This window comes from Mustela nigripes, chromosome 4 (assembly GCF_022355385.1).
Source record: "Mustela nigripes isolate SB6536 chromosome 4, MUSNIG.SB6536, whole genome shotgun sequence".
Lineage (NCBI taxonomy): Eukaryota > Metazoa > Chordata > Mammalia > Carnivora > Mustelidae > Mustela > Mustela nigripes.
Genome location: NC_081560.1, coordinates 78,675,994 through 78,694,127, shown reverse-complemented (window position 1 = coordinate 78,694,127; position 18,134 = coordinate 78,675,994). Strand labels below are relative to the sequence as shown.

At 35.4% G+C, this 18,134-nt stretch overlaps 1 protein-coding gene across 1 annotated transcript in view; it reads right to left on the bottom strand.

The window, feature by feature from the left end:
* The window catches only part of SEMA3A (semaphorin 3A), a 208,315-nt gene that overhangs the window by 44,134 nt on the left and 146,047 nt on the right, over positions 1-18,134 (bottom strand). Inside the window, exon 7 of the mRNA XM_059397567.1 lies at positions 324-466. Within this exon, the coding sequence (XP_059253550.1) occupies positions 324-466 (143 nt within the window). The remainder of the gene's footprint in view (positions 1-323; positions 467-18,134) is intronic.

The window sequence follows — 18,134 nt, the reverse complement described above, 5'->3', positions numbered from 1 at the left end:
CACAGTGTAGGAAACTTTGCTACAGCTGAGAATACAAAAAAGTATGTTCTCCTATGTAACATGAAAAAAATTGTTGCTTTAAAATTTCAAAACTCATTTAATGTAAGTATGACATACTGTGTTCTCGCCTCTATATACATGCTTGCCTGTGAAGAGTCACTCACAAGCAACTATGCTTCCAATCATTCTTTGCCATTTGCAGTGATCAGTCAAGATTTTGAGCCATATTTTTCATTGTACTTGCACATATGTGGAAAAGAAAACGAAATAAAACCATGATTGGACAGTGCAACCCTCCTCAATTGCTTTTTTCTTGACCTTACCTTGCATATCTGACCTATTCTAGCATGAGTGGCTTTTCCAGTGTGTTCTCCATCTATCGCATTTTCACGGAAGAAAAAATATACTTTGTCATCTTCAGGGTTGTCACTTTCTGGGATGAGGTGGGCACTAATGAACCTTGGATCTGAGAGGCAAATTATAGGATATACATTAATTCACAGTTAGATAAATAATACCATTCATTACAGTCCATTTTCACTTTCTCTTCACTTCCTTTTGACATATTTCAAGAATTAATCTTTCCTTAGTTCACAGTTTTCAGTACATGTGAACTGTTCTTTATGTATTTTAAAGTATGTTACAAATCACCTTATGTTGCAGAAAAAAGATTCTTTAATTCTTTTTTGGAAAGTTAGGAGTGGTGCAAAAATCCTTAGTGAGACCACACAGTGAAAATTCATTTCTGGATATTAGAATGTTTTGAAAACTGTAAAGGCTATCAAATATTGCTTATTGCCATCATCATTGCTATTCTTCCTTCTAAGCATACAATAGTTTAAATCAAAGTACAAATCGGTCTGTTCTAGTTTCCACCAAAGACTGGATGGGAGGGAAGAGAGAGCCACATAAAACAATAACGAGAAACCACTGAAATTCCATTTCAGTGAATTTACTAGGCGCTCAAGCCACCTTGGTATTCTGGAGCCACTCTTGCATCTTTTCTGTCTCTCACAACTCACATTCTATCCATGGGCACAACCATCACCTTTTCTTACCAAATCCTCTACGACCAGTCTTTCCCAGACCACCATGGCCAGGGATGGACTGCTAGCAGTCTCCTTATTTCTACCTCACCAGTCCTATTCTATTACTTCACACAACAGTCAGAGTGAAACTCCCGATATATCGCTTCCCTCTCTAAACCTTCCTACATTTTTCCAAATCTCTCACAATAAATAGAAAATAGAAAGTCTTTCCTGTGACCAGACCCCATTTATGATCTCGTCCCTACTACCTACCTCATAAGCCTTTTTTTCTACATACCCCTGCTCTAACTTAGTCCTAGCCAGCCATACCACTTCCTCTGGTCTTCAAACAAGTCAAGTACTCTCAGTCCTGCCTCAGATTTTTCTCCCTGTGTAATCCTCTGCCCTCATATATTAGAGCTACTGGATTCCTACTTTTACTCAGGTCTTTGTTTAAATATCGCACTATTAGACAGATCTTTGTTAACTACCCTATTTAAAGCACTGAAATCCTTATTTTTGGTTGTTAATTTTCATGCATTATTATTCTTCCTAACATAATTAAACACCTGTGATTTCTTGATCTTTCTTTCTCTCTGGTCTTGTTTATTGTCTCTCTCCCCACTCCAGTAAAATACAAATTCCAAGAAAATAAGGACTTGGCATGTTTTGTTTGTTGCTATGATCCTACAGGTTAAAACACAGTGGTCATTCAGAGAATATCTGTGCAAGGAAGGAAAGAGAGAACAAACAAACAACAACAACAAAAAAAACAAGACTGGCTAGATTATGTGGAAGGTTTATTAGCAATGTTCAGAGCCTCATCTAAAAAACAAAACAAAACTTTGTAAATACTTGGGTGGATGTGGTTATGATATGGACAAACAAATCAAAGTACAGAATAGCTTCACTGGCTTTAAGATGTAAAAACTAAGAAGCTGAGTTCATCTCACTGAAACCACTTAGGACATTGCAGGTATTTAAATTCTTACAATAATCTACCTTTAACTCCCAGGGTGTATTATGTTATTAAGTTAGAAATGAAATATCCACACATAGGTCAGTACCATACTTGAGAAACCAGGGAAGAGGTCAGAAGTCTAGAACTAGCTTTATCCATGTTATTTAGTCCTAATCTTTACACCTGTGTATAATCATTGTTATCACATGTTTTATGCTTGTAACCTTCTTTTAACATTTGCTCTGGGACCATGCAATTCAGGTTGCACTCCATGATCCTACTCAGGCAAATTATACAGACTCTGCAAGTAATGTAAAATAACGATTTATTATGTATTCATATTCAAGGTTCAGTGTGCTTGTGGCATAAGAGTGGGAAAATGATTTAAAACTTGGGCTCACTTAGCACCAGAACTTTAAAAAGACATAAAATAATGTACTACTTTAATTTTAATAATTATTGCAAGCTTATTTTTCTTCACAAATTTCTACTTGTTCATATACATAAATATGTTTGTATATATGTGTTTGTGTCTCATGAGGAATGGTGCGCAGAATAACTTGTGTGACATAGTAGGAACAGGTATGTTACAAATCAAAGAATTCATACCCTACTGACGAAAACAGGGTCCCAGAAATGCAGCATTGTGTGTGTGTGCACATATATAACACAAACCTCCATGTCAAAGAATTCAGTTCAGTGACTTGCAATTTTTGCGACATTTTGGCAAAGCTCTTACCTCTCAGATCTGAGATGACTGATTTTCTCATTGGGTTTACTTCAAATTGAGTTATTTCAAATTGGATTCTATTCACTTTGTCTTTCATAAATACTTCATATCAAAACAAATACTTTAAACTTAAATAGTGCATGTGAAACAACTTTGTAAAATGTTAACAAATGTACTATATTATGCCATTATGATAATAGTGAAAGGAAGGCTTAATCACATGTTAAATTTGGAGTTCTCATTATTCAGATACAGAATTAGAATAAAAAAGTCATACATCTTCTTCTTTAATACTAGAGCAATGAAGGACAAATTCATCTAATATTACCTCCTAAATTAGTGTAGTTGTTCACATAAATGTTTGCATAACTTAAAGAATTTCAAGTAATTAAATCCAGCTATTTTATTTGCTTGCAGATACACATAAGGCACTGCGTAGAAAGCAACATGAATAATATATATTCCCTTGTTCTCAGAAAGTTATAATCTAGCAAAAGTCATATCAGAAGTACCAAAATGACAAGAAAGCAAACAATATTTGACATGAACAGATATTCTCTTCGCTTGGTGTCTGGGCACGACAGAAGGCGTTATCAAGCATCATGTTTCTCTCTCTAAAATATGTGAAGAAAATTATCATGTTACAAGTATGGACTCTAGTGGGAAATAATTCAAGCAAGTTATCAAGCACATTCATTGTTGAAAGGGCCTGCAATCATAGTGTTTCCTTTTATATCTGATACTATAGGCATGGAGGACTCCGTAGGTGAATTAAGTTTGACAAAGCTTCAGAAACAACCAAAACATAAATTATACATTGAAAAAGGACACATTTATTATAATAAAAAAAGAATATCAAAGGAAAACAATGTCACTCTAATGAAATTTGTCTTTAAGAACTTTAGGATTTGTTCTTGGAAAAACATTCATTCCTACTTCAAAATAAAATAGGTCTCTAGTTAATCTCTCTCAAAAATTTAAAAGGATTCATTCTACTATTTCAAACTTAGAAAATCTTCTCTAGGGTCAAAAATCTTCTCACGGGGTGCCTGGGTGGCTCAGTGGGTTAAAGCCTCTGCCTTCAGCTCAGGTCATGATCCCAGGGTCCTGGGATCGAGCCCCGAATCGGGCTCTCTGCTCAGCGGGGAGCCTCCTTCCCTTCCTCTCTCTCTGTCTGCCTCTCTGACTACTTGTGATCTGTCTGTCAAATAAATAAATAAATAAATATTAAACAAACAAACAAATAAATAAACTTCTCACTATACATTTTCTACCTTCTGAATTCCTCAATTTTTGTGTTCCCCTTCCTTACTACATTTTGTCCTCTTACTCTTCCTCCTATTTTCTCAATCTATTCTCCTTCCTGGGTGAATTCTTATCCAATCCAAACCTTCTAATCAGTCATTCTAATTGCTTTCCCTGTTATCCTCGAACCTCTTAGCCTCCTGAACCTCTATTTCACCTGCCTTACAAAACCCCAAAACTTTTCCCCCTATGTTTCTACATCTAAGCAAGGATGATGAAAATCATATAATCATAGTAAATGGATGTGCTATTTATTAACTCAGGATATTTATCCTAAACAAGAATCCTAGTGTTACTAAGGAATTATTTTATTTACTTTAGTGGCTTACTATAGATTTATTTAAAGCAACTCTTTAAAATCATTCTGATTGTCTTCAAATCGGTACTGACAGAACCAAAACCATTTAGTGAGAACTCCCTCTTTTTCCTTTCTTCACCCCAACTCCCAATTTTTCTTTTCTTTCTTTCTGTGGAAAAAAATGATCTCTCCTCATTTCTAGGTCTAAAGCCTCTATTTGCTCTCAATCCAATAATCGAAATATTGCTCCAATAACAATCTCTATTTTTCATGCAATCATGTACCATCTATATTTTCATTCATCAAATCTTTCCTAGATGCTTACTCTATGCTCTGGATTATGAAACATTAGGTGATATTATGATAAAATGTTTTCTATCTGAGAGAGAATGCCAACAATTAAACAGTGTTTATTAAAATGCACAAAAAGGGATGCCTGGGTGGCTCAGTGGATTAAATCTCTCCCTTCGGCTCAGGTCATGATCTCAGGGTCCTGGGGTTGAGCCCTGCATTGAGCTCTCTGCTCAGTGGGAGCCTGCTTCCCCTTCTCTCTCTGCCTGTTGCTCTGCCTACTTGTGATCTCTCTCTCTGTGTCAAAGAAATAAATAAAATCTTAAAAAAAATTAAAATGCACAAGAAGAACAAAAGTAAGAGTGAAAAAAATGCATTGGAAATAGAAAGGAAGATTCATCTTGACTTAAAGGAATTAGTGAAAGTTTTTCTCAGAAGATATGACCTGTAACTCAAGAGCTGAAGAAGAACCAAGAATATCCCAGGTAGAAGGAACACACGCCAGGTCAGAGAAACCACAATGTTGTACACAGAGAGTGTCCATGAAGAGACAGGTGGTCAAAGACGATGACAAAACGTTAAGCAGAGGCCAGAATAAGGAGGAAGTATTGTTCAGGAGCATAATGTTCTAATGCCTATGCGGGAAACCACTGAAATATTTTAAACATAGTAATGACATTATCAGATTCCTATTTTAAGACCACTGTGACTGCTATAAAAAAATATATATATATAGTGAGACAAGGATGAAGGCATGAAAACCACTCTGGAGGCTGGTGAGAAGTGATGGTGATTCGGATGATATAACAGAGAAGGTGACGTACGAAAGGATTATGTGAAAACAGAATGAATGGATTGCATTCGCTGAGATGCTGAATGTAGGGAGCAGTGACAAAAATCATGTAAATATTAAAGAAATGTCTGATTGAAAAGTTGGTTGGATAGGAATCACTTACTGGGATAGGAACACCTGAGAAAGGACAGACACGGGGAGGATAGGGGTGGAGAAGGAAGAGGACTTCAATTTCATGCACCTTTTCAAGTGAGACGCTTGTGAATCTGTCCCACATGCTAAGGAATACAGAAGTTCAGGAACGAAATGGCAAATAGAGTTGAAGTTATTTTAAATTGGTAGTAGGCTATAGAGGACAAAGAGCAAAGAGGACAGAATCTAACGCAACGAGAAAAGTGATGAACACAGGACAAAATCTAGGAACTGGGGAGTTGAAAATGAAGGCAAGAAGTTGATTCTTCTCAGGAATGTCAGTCTTTCCCTCCTTAGTGATTCTGTGTCAGATATTTATTTTTAACATCTTTTCACCCTAACGAAAGAAAACAAAAAACTTCCGCTGACACTCTATGCTGTAGCTTCTATCGTGTTTCTCGCCCCCACTGAGGCCTAGGACTTGAGAAGAGTGCCCATGCTGAGACTCCCTGTCCTCTTTACCAGTCATTTCTCAACTCTTACTATCTAGCTTTCGGCATTTCACCACCTGTGAGTGTTCTACGGATAATCAACAGAAACATCAACAACAACTGGATCTTCAGCCATTGGCACAACAAAATCTTCACGCCCCTCCTAAAGTTATCATTTTTTTCTCTGGCATGTGGCTTCTGTGACTTTGAATCTGAACTGTTCATTATCTAGCCTTCACTATCTCTGTTATGACTTCCCTTTTCCTTTTTCCTAAATCCCCAAATATAGATGCTTCCTAAATGCCTGTCTTTGGGGGTTCATTTCCTTTCCCCCCTACTCCTATAAATGAAGTAACCTCGTAGCGTTTCTTCCACTGTTTCAACATTCTTAATTTTGTTAAAATTTTAGGATTTTTTTCTTTAGGAACTGATTTACTTTTAGAGCTTCAGGTATCTTCAAACTATATCAGCCTTGATTTTTCTCCAGATCCAAGTATGCATTTTAAACTTCTGGCTCAAATTTTCTACATAAGGACCTCACTACAATTTTAATTCACCACAACTAGCAAGAAACTTAGCTACTTTTCTCTTAGAACTGCTTCTGCTCCTGTCTTTCCATTTTGGCTAATGTCAACATCAACACCTACATATAAACTGTTATTTTATCTTAAATTGCTTCCATTTCTTGCAGGACTTTTGTTTTGCCCTCCCAATTTATTATCAAACTTATTCCTGCTATTATTGCCACTTCTTTCCCTGTTTTACAATCTTAATGTTGCTTGTACAATTCGTGTTCTTTTTACTTTACAGTTATACTTTTGGAATCATCTAATTGTTCCTCTACACATGTATTATCTATTTCTTCTAAGCCATCCATACAGTGCTACAGAAAAAAAAAAAAAAAAAAAGTACTAATGCATTTATACCACATGATTTCCAGAATAGATTTCAAGTGTCATAGGATATGACCAAGTAGCATAAACCAAGATGTGGCAAGCAGAAAGGACAGAAAGTCCAATGTTACCATGAGCCAGTAACAAGTCTAAAAGTAGAAGCTACATTCACTAAAACATGTATTTGAGATGGGCCACAATTTTGGCTCCAAGCTTTCTAGAATAAGAGGAAAATGGGAAATCTTGGCAATTGCACTGTTCACAGTATCTCTAATACGAAAAACAAACTAAGGGCAATCAGTGGTATTCACAAACTAACTTTGACTTATATTTCTAGCAGAACTGACCACTGTTTCCCTTCTTTCATACCTTAGGGTCTCTGCTCATCATTCAAGAAAACACCCAATCTCTTATCTTCATAGGCATTTAGTTCACATAACATGAAAGTTTGCTTTTTACCTCTTTTATAACATTTAATTCTTTCTCTATTATCTTTCTTTTCATATTTGTTATGACAGGCATTTGTCTGATATCTCTCCCTCCCTTGCCTTCAGCTTCTATATATAACAAAGTATTTCTCTAAGCATTTTGAATCTGTCTCACTGCAACTACACAAATGTAGGCCCTTATCTCTTCTCTCCTGGCAGTCACATTCAATCTGTTTTCTCTGCCTCTGGCCTCACCTTTTCCAAACCATCTTGTACTGTCTATCATCGTTTAACACACAAACCTTTCCCTGGCACCTGGTGTATATTCCTCAACTAGAATCCAGAAAATTCTACTTTAATCACTTGTTTTCTTTCCTTTCCTTGTAAGCTGATCTCCCTATTTCCCCCAATTATTTCTTCCAGGCTAAGCATAACGTCTAAAACAGAACATGGTTCCTAAATGAGTGAATAGATTAATAAATGAATTTTCTAAGCTAAAATACGCAGGGGTGTGTGCGTCTGTTTAGAAGAAAAGGGCACATTTTCTTGCGTTTTGACAGTTTTTTAAAGCTATCGGGAAGAACAGAACTCATCGTAGCCCCAACCCAGCAGTGTGTAGTTTCCCAGTTCAAGAAATGCTCAGACATGTTTCTTTAAATTGCAACTATTTCTAAGAGTTATTACACAACAGCAAGTTTTCAAAATGAAATTTCATGTACTTCTTTAAACATGGGAGAAACTTCTGTTTATGATCAGATCCTTTTATGTTAATTAATACAGTAAAATTAATGATCTGTTTGCAATTTTTCAAAATTAGAGTCTATCAATAGGATTAAAATAACAAAATATTTCTCTCCATTTTATGAAGCTAAAAACAATGTAGGAGGTCAGAGATTACCATTGTCCTGAAAAACTACAAGCAATTCAATAACTTGCCTTGTCATCAAAAACTCCCCATGGAAAACTTTTACCCAAATTCATTCATACTGACCTACTTTATTAGTTCTCCTTGAGAATCAAAGAAAGATCATGATAGTCACAAAGAAAGCTTTTCTACTTCTAGTTACTACCATCAAATGGCAGACAGAAATGAAAAAAAAAAAAAAAAAAAAAAAACTGAAACCCACTAGTTACTTTTGCTTTTTAGGTTTGTGTTCTGTATCCCATTAAAGTAGAGAATGTCTATTTCTAGTCTCTGTGTACAAGTTCCTGATTTCAATGTGGCCAAATCCACTGAACTAATAGACACATATACAGATCTTTTAATAATGTAAACAATTATAATGTCTCTAAATACCTTTCCACATTTCAATCTTGTCTACTCTGCGAAGTTCACAAAATCCCAAGAGAGAATGATTTAACAAAATCTTTGAGCTTGAACAATTGAAAATATTTCTTACAGTATGAGGCAGGGAATCGATGTAGATGTGTACTAAAAGCTGAACATCAAAAGAAAGTGGCAAAATCCATTTTAGCAGGATCAAAGTGCATTAATCTTGCCAGCACGAAATTGCAATGTAAACACTATGAAAGGTAAACAGAGTTAGAAAGGATTCTCTCATCTGCCTAGTTTAAATGGTATGCCTTTGGGGAAGAAACTCTGTCTTTACAGGTGCTGTGGTACTTCTGCAATGCCCTGAGCACATGGTAGAAGCTGAACAAATAACCATATGTAATAATCTTGGGCCAATGCTATCATGTGAAGTATGGAATCTTTAGTTATGATAATAGCAATAAACGCTGAGTAAATACATCTCTCTTTTCTTTCCCCCTTTATCTCCTTTACCACCCCCTTGACATTCTCCCACACCTCATCCCATAGATGGCATTTCTTGCAAAATTCACGTTTGGGCACCACCTGCCACTTGTAACAGTATCACTCTGTCGAAATATTTTTAGCAGCTGCAAATTAAACTGTCCTTCAGGTGCAATCTCACACTTAATGAAAATGACACCTTGGCACAGGATACCCGGCTGCCTTTATGATTCATTTGGCAGCTTCAGCTTATTTAAATAATGAACACATTTTGCTGCTCTCAGCATTAGGATCAATCTAAATCTCTGGTACAGAAACATTTTGACCAGCCTTTGGCTGGACCTATCCTTTCCATCAAAAAGCCACCAGAGAATAAGAACACACAACTAAAACTGTAGAAATGTATGTTTTTTATTTTAAATGAATTAAATTAATAGGATGATTAATTAAAATTTTGGGGTCTAAGTTAGAACATATATTGGCTTTTTAGGACATAAATTACACATAGTTCATTTGGATGGAGGATGGAATAAATGATGACAAGCTCTTATGCAGGTGACCCAAGAACTAGTTAGTCTGACACCATGAAATAGGCCTCTTGTTAAGCATGAGAGAAAGTTCCAGAGCAGAAAGGGAACATAAACCCACTGAAGGGAAACAACCAAATTATCCCTCTCTCTTTCTTTTTCTCTGAATTAACTGTGACACTGTCTATGAGAGGAAAACGAAGGCTTAAAAATGTATATAGTTCACAAAACATACATACATAGTTTTATTTTCTTCATACTTGAAAGGCAGCTCCACTGACATTCTGACCATTCATGCAGAAAAATCCTTGCTAAACATACTTTCAATTATCAATATAAAAAGAAACAAATTGTCCCTTCACTGTATAAAGATAAACTCTCGGGGGGTGCTTGGGTGACTCAGTCTGCTAAATGAGGGACTCCTGATTTCAGCTCACATCATGATCTCAAGTTCATGAGCTCAAGCCCTGCATGGGGCTCTGCGCTCAGCTGGAAGTCTGCTTGAGGTTCTCTCTCTCCTTCTCCCTTTGCCCTTCCCCTCTGCTCATGCACCGGCTCACACACACACACACATAGGCACACATGCACATACACACTCTCTCTTGCTCAAAGAAAGAAAGAAAATCTTTAAAAAAAAAAAAAAAAAAAAACCTATGATAGGCCTCAAATAAAACTAGATAGAAACCTGGCTTCTCACAACCACTAGATCTGTAACTTCAAAGAATTAATGTCAACTAGCCTCAGTTTCCTTATATGTCAAAAAGCACCTATCTCTGAGGGGTGCTGGGAGAATTACATTAGAGAATACATCTACATCTACATCTGTGTGTTTGTCTATCCATCCATATACCGATCAATCGATCTATGTTCTATTTCTTTCTACCTAACCACCTACCTATGTCAGCATATCGTAGGCCTTCAAAATTGCTAGCTGCTATTATTTTAAAACACCATTTATAAAACTTAGTGAAATATCTTCCATAAATACATGTTTAAAAGTTAATGGTAATAGAAACTTAGATTGCTAATTAAAGCAAGTTGAATCAGAAGCCAGCTGATAAAGAAGCTATAAACCTGTTAAAGAGCACTGAGAAGAATAAAGGCAAATTGTAAATTATGTAAATTTTAAGACTGTATTTTTATAATAAAAAACGATTTCCAATGTCACAGCCTCAGGCTTCAAAATACTTCTAAGCTAGCTTGCAGGGCAACTGGTGACAGGGAAAAATCATCACCAGATGACACCCAACGCACCAGAGTGGCAGTCATAGTGACTGGTTTCTTCCTCTTTCAGCTTTGCTGCAACATAAAGAGGGGGGAAAAGGCCCCAAAGAATGAAAAGACTGTGAATGGGAACTCCAGCACATTGGGAATGCAGGGAATGCAGCCTAAGGTCATCTCACATTCTTCGCTAACAACCTAAGCAGAATGGATATATCATTTTTGGCTGTGGAAGAGAAAACCTCTAGCCACCAAGGAACGGGCCTGGAAAAACTTTTGATGCTTAGCTGGCTGGGAAACTATGAACAGCCCTTGGGGTAGTTTAAATGGTTCAAGATGAGTCACGTGAAGATAGAAAGGCTGATCAGACTGGAAATGAACACGGATGGTAAGGGAAGGTATCAGTACCATTGACTATGCCCTTCCTTGCGCCTTTTGTCCATTATTCTGATCCACACCTGTGCCAGAGAGAAAGCCTGGCACACTAAGACTCAGCAAATGCCCAAAGTGCCCTCTAATAACTGGGAAGGCTAGGACATGAATAAGAGCTGAGTTCTTCCTACTGTATCAGGTTGCCACAAGTATTTACACCTATGTATTTTGCAATAATGTCTCTAAGCTATATATTTGGCTATTTTGTTTACTATTTTAATAAAGAGATCAGCATTTAACATCAATAAAAAATTGGTGAAAAACCTTGCAGCTCTTTACCACCACAAAATAAGGCTATTTAAACTATTGGGTCATAACCAAACAAACTCCCCAAGTTTTCTTAACTGAAACTACATTAATGAAGAGGACGTGGAAAGACTTTGGGATGCTGGACCTAGAAGAAGAAACCCATGTAGTGATCATGAACATCACTGGGGAGTGAGGTGCCTCCACCTCTGTGTGTCACCAAGTTTAACTACCTTACAATTTCCCTTATTCAATCCTACAGTCAAAGAGAAAATGTTCTTCCATTTTCATACTCTGTATCTACTAGGTTGGCTTTTCTGATCAATTCTGACCCTAATAGATTTCTTACTGTATTTTCCTCCTTACTTTTGTTTTAATTCAAGTTGTTTCATCTCTCTCCTGAATATTGCTCTGCCTTCTTACTCCTGCTTCAAATCATTCTTCCCAACTGAAATTTCATATGCTCAGTTTTATTGACGGTTGTCCATTAGCTAAACAATTAATTTAGACTCCTTTAAAAGGCATTCAAGGTAGGGGTTCCTGGGTGGCTCAGTCAGTTAAGTGTCTTAATCGTGATTTTTGCTCAGGTCATGATCTCAGGTGGTGATCAAGCCTGAGCAGCTCTGCACTGGGCCTGGGGCCTGCTTAGGATTTTCTCTCACCCCCTTTTCCCCCATATGCGTGCACTTTTTCTTTCTCTCTCACAAAAAAATGCATTCAGGTCTTTGTTACCTATCCACCAAATAAAATTCTAGACTTAACTCCTATTGCATTTTCCCTTATACCTTTCTATCTCACTACTTTGGATTTCCAGAATTTTCATTCTTAACTTCACTTATGTGAATTCTCTATGAGGAATCACACCAATTTTTCAAGGCCTTTTTCACATACCTTTCAAAAGTACTTTAAGTTATTCAGGTAAAACTTTGTCTTCTGGGTTTTCACAATATTTTGTTTAAATTTCAGTTAGTTATATCTTCCCAACTACTCTGGATTATTCCTCATAGTGATACAACATGTTTCTTCACTAATTTCTTTTTATTTATTTATTTTTTTGAGATTCAGAGAGAGAGAGGGAGAAAGAGCAAGCAAGCAAGCACAGAGAACAAGCAGGGGGAACCGCAGGCTTCCTGCTTAGCAAAGAGCCTGTTGTGCGACTCAATCCCAAGGACCTGGAATCATGACCTGAGCTGAAGGCAAACGTGTAACCAACTGAGCCAGGTGTCCCCAGTAAGTTCTTTTTAGGCAGGCTTTTGTCATTCATCTTCAAAGCCCCTTATATGATACTGTATTACAATTTAAGATACTTGCTCGCTAACTTGATCTCAACTGAACACTATTCTATTTATGTAATTGTCTTACAGTTTGTAAACTGCCTTCACATGGAGGATGGCAGTTAAACTGTGTAGCAGTTAAGGGGCTGTCACAGTATTCAGCTCAGTTCTGTACTTATTGTGTGACTATGAACAGATTATTTGACATATTTGCATCTCAAATTCTCATCCTAAGGTAAGAATATGGAGATGTTATAAAGACCATATGACTGGGATGCCTAGATGTGTCTGGGTTGAGTGTCTGCTTAAGTCATGATCTCAGGGTCCTGGGATCCAAGCAGGCTCCCTGCTCAGTGGGGAACCTGTTTTTCCCTCTATTTGCCACTCCCCCTGCTGGTTCTCTTTCTCTCTCTGACAAATAAACATTAAAAAAAAAAACCAATGATCTAACAAAGCTAAGACACATGTAGGTAGACGAATGCACTATTATAAAATACAACTGTCCTTTTTGTGCTCCCATGGTTGGTTACCTTTACTTCACTGTTTAGCCATGTGCTGTTCACCAGAGGGGGAGGAAAAACAACAACAAAAAAAACCATATTATTGAAGTCAACAAAGAATAAGTATCTTTTTAAAAAAAGAACAGGAGTGGAAGCTTCAGGGCAAAAACAAAGAGCAAATCAATTGCTTTTTTTCACATCAGATAGCTATAATGAAGGAGAAGATCAAAATGAGTCAGAAACTAAAAAGAGCAGCAGTGACATTCTTCTCTATACTGACTTAGATAAAGACATATGGTTTAAAAGATTCAAAAGAAGTTTTACTCTCAATGCTGGGACTTGAAGAGCTATACTCAAGAGCCCAACAAAATTTGGTGTGCTGTGATATTACAGATCTTTCCTTGTATTCTTTGTCAATAAATTTATACCATGAAGTATACTCATCATCTTTCCAGTAGTTAAATTATTGTTGTTTTAGTTATATTAAGTATAAGAAAGAACATACGGTTGTATATAACCATTATGAGATAATCAAATGTTATTTTAGCTGTTAAATGAAAGAATATAAAAAAGAAAAAGAAATACTCAAAGTATACCATTCAATGGTTACTGCCTCTCACCCTTTGCCATAAAACTGGTTTTAATTTATCTTAATCAATTTGACTCCCCAATTCATAAATATTCTTTGTGTAACATTATTTGGCTGACTTTTGACCAACTTTACTAGTATTGCATATTTAGTTCTTCAGAATAAGTGTCTCCATCATTTCTATGCTTGCTCCTCAAAGTATCTGATCTTCCTCAAGGCTACCTTATTTGTTGAAGTCCCTCAACAAAGTAGCCTGGGATTAGTCTTGTCTTTTTTCTCTATGTTGACATTTTATCAATCATCAAGTTCTATTTTTTTCTCTTAAACTTCTTTAGTATCTATCTTTATCCTTCACGTCTTACTGTAGGTCTTTAATTTTTTTCTACCCTTTAAATAGTTTTTGAGCTTCTTGTTATCAGTCTCACTTCCTACAATTATTTCTTTCACATAATGCCAAGAGTGACTTCACCAATATTCAATTTGTTTACACCAATCCATAGTTTAACATTCTCTGTTAACATAGTTTTTGGTGGGAGTGTAATAACGTCTGGCATTTTTTAAAAAACCAAACATACACCTACCCTATGATTTAGCCATTTCATTATCAGTTATTTGAGAGAAATGAAAGCATATGTCTACAATAAGATTTGAACAAGAATGTTTACAATAGGGCGCCTGGGTGGCTCAGTGGGTTAAAGCCTCTGCCTTCGGCTCAGGTCATGATCCCAGGATCCTGGGATCGAGCCCCGCATCAGGCTCTCTACTCAGCAGGGAGCCTGTTTCCCTTCCTCTCTCTCTGCCTGCCTCTCTGCCTACTTGTGATCTCTGTCTGTCAAATAAATAAATAAAATCTTTAAAAAAAATGTTAATAGTAGCTTCATTACGCCCAGGTGCATATCATTAGGAAAAAACATAGTGTGGTATATCCATACAATTAAATACTACACAGCAATAAAAAGAAAAAATTACTGATATATGTAGTGAAATGATGGACTTCAAAACCATTACAATAAGACAGTACATATTGTATAAATCCATTTATAGGAATTTCTATTCGTTTTTATTCTAGAGTAATCTATCATGGAAAATTCAGAATAATGGTTCCTCTGGGGGTAAGAAGATGGGGGAATTCATTGGGAAAGCACATAAGAAAACTTGCTGGAGTGTTCCATATCTTGACAGGCTTTTGGGTGATAACAGACAGTTATCATTTGTCAAACTGTCACTGAATAGTACACTTAAGATTAGTGTACTTCATTCCATATAAATTTTTTCTGAATTGAAAATATCCATACTCGAATATTAAACACATATTATCATTAATCATATAAGAGAGGTATTCTGATGTCTGCAATATACTTTGAATTCATAAAAAAAAAAAGATGGTTGACGGATTAAGAGGAATGGATGGATAGATAGATACATAATAAATTATAAATTGCAAATTTATAGAATCTACATGGAAAATGAAAACCAGAACTATATATGGTTAATGTAATCATCTATAAAATTATTCCAATTTCCTGTAATTGAATTTTTCATAGAAAATAATTGAAAAAACACTTCTATGCCTCCTGAAAGCTATTAAAAAGTTGTATTTTTTCCCTACATTAGGTACATAAAAGGGTTAAGATGAAATTAAGAAAGTAAAATAAATAAAACAATTTTTGTTATGAATGTATAAATAAAATAATTGCTATGGATGGTGAATAGAAGTTTATTTTTCTTCAACTAATACTTATTTTTATGGCTCAGTCTTAAACTCACACTGCAGCAAAATCAAGAAATTCAAATAAAACTGAACTTGAGCTCCAAGCGTTACTTAGATTTTCTTAAGATACAAATTTGGTATAGTAAAACCTTCATTGTAAAGTGGGTTGTCTATAGACAACATCTATCTTCTTTTTACTTAATTATTATGGTCTTTAACCTCATCTATTCAAACAGGAATATTTTTATATGATTATCTATGTTCAGAAAGTAAATTGGTAATAGGTATTTGTGTGTATATATATGTATGTGTTTTTAAGAAAATACATTTTGTGTTTTTGTTGTTGACTTATCTATCACGTATATCTTATAATTAATTGTTTTGTTGAATTTCTCAAATTACAGGAACATAATGTTTATTAGTACAAAGTAGTTTTTAAGGAGTGATTAATATATTAATCTAATTTTACTAAATGGATACATCAGGAGTTCATATGACTATTTTATTCTTACTATTCACTTATTTCAAAAGATTTATTTATTTCAGAGAGAGAAATTGCTGTGAGTGCATGCGCAACTGGGGGGAGGGGCAGAAGGAGAGACTCTGAATTGGACTCCTCCCCACTCCCCAACTAAGCACAGAGCCAGCTTCAGGGCACCATCTCATGACCCTGAGATCATGACCTAAGCCAAAAACCAAGAATCAGATGCTCAACTGACTGAGCCACCCAGATGCTCCTCTTTTCTTCTTCTTATTTAATGGCTGTTTATTATCTATCAAAATATGGTCTATGTTTCTACCCTTTTATCTTATAAGTGTATGATCTTTTTAATTGATTGATTATAAAAGAAGCAATTATTCAATATTTCTATGTGTGAATGATATAATTATGCTCCTTAATCACTATATATCATACTGGTTTTATCTACTGCAGATTTTGGGAGCTGCATATGATTTCCTGTTATTTACAAGTACCCTATCTACAATAGTTTAGAGGTCTGTGCTTTATTCTGATAAATATGGATTAGAAATATTTTGATGTCTTTAAGATTTATTTCAGATACTTCAACTATAATGTTTTTAGGCATTTCCACAAGTTTTGACTATTTAGTTCCTCTTAACTACAGGAAGTTACAATATTTATAGATGCTTCCTTGTATGAGAACCTAAATAAATTCATACTATGAATGCACTCATCCATCATTATAAGCTGTTCTTTGATCCTCTACATTTATTATGTTTTTGAATTATGTTAAATATAAACTACTGTATGATTAGATTAGAACATTTGTTTTTTGAGATCAGATGCAATTTCACAGAGGAAATAATTCCCCATTTTTTTTTAGTTATCTCATAATGACTACACAGTATACATGTTGTTGTAGGTAATAATTTAGATATTAATTTTCATTGTATTTAAAGACAGAAAGGACTTAATATAGAATTTTTTCCCAATATATTTCTATAAAATTAAAAAGGTTTGGAAAAAAAGACAATTATCCTTTAGTATTTTTTCCTTACAAGAACTTTCAATATGAAGAGAAATTAAATGGAATACATATTATATAATCCCTGCTCTCTAAATACAAAATCATGTTATCACTGAAGTCTATGATCATAAAGTAATTATAATATTTTGCATACAATACAAAATAAAAATAAATTTCAAACTTTGATGAAGAAAACCAAGGCAGCAAACCCTCATTTTCTAAATCCAAAGAAAACAGGACTTTCTATTTAGAGAAGTCATTTTTCCATGATAACGAGTAATTTATATGATCTTACTGAATAGTGACTTCACACTAAAACGTTTTCTTAAAGAGGAAATTGGTAGCAGTTCAAAAAACTGTATTCCTGACTCACTTCATTCAAAATTACAGCACGTTTTTCTTCTCTTTGCCAGAAAGTTCATCAAATTTTTTAGACAGTGTGCTTACTCTGCTTTATTAAATGAGATGAAACAAGTGCATTTATGTGTGGGTGATTTATTTTTTTAAAATTTCAGTGCTTAAGCAGTAAACTAAAAAAAAATTACCACACCAAAGATATACAGTACAGGTATGATTTAAATCTCTCTGAGAAGGAAGAAAAACATAACAGTATCTCCTTTCTACTACACTCCAATCCACGGTCATATCTCACTCATTGGTAACATGTAAAGTAAGAAAAACTACACTTATTTAAGATGCATTTTAGGGCGGCTGGGTGGCTCAGTCAGTTAACTGTCTGACTCCTAATTTCACCTCAAATGCTGATCCCAGGGTCCTGAGATGGAGCCCTCTGCACTGGGCTCCACATTCAGCAGGGAGCCCACTTCTTTTCCTCTCTCTCTGTCCCTTCCCCACCCACCCTCATACATGCATGCTCTCTCCAATAAATAAACCCATACATCTATTGAAAAAACAATTATAGACAGAATGAGAACACAAGTCTCAGACTATGAGAAAATATTTGCAAGACACACATTTGATAAAGAAGTGTTATCCAAAATACATAAAGAACTCTTAAAACTCAATACTAAGCAAACC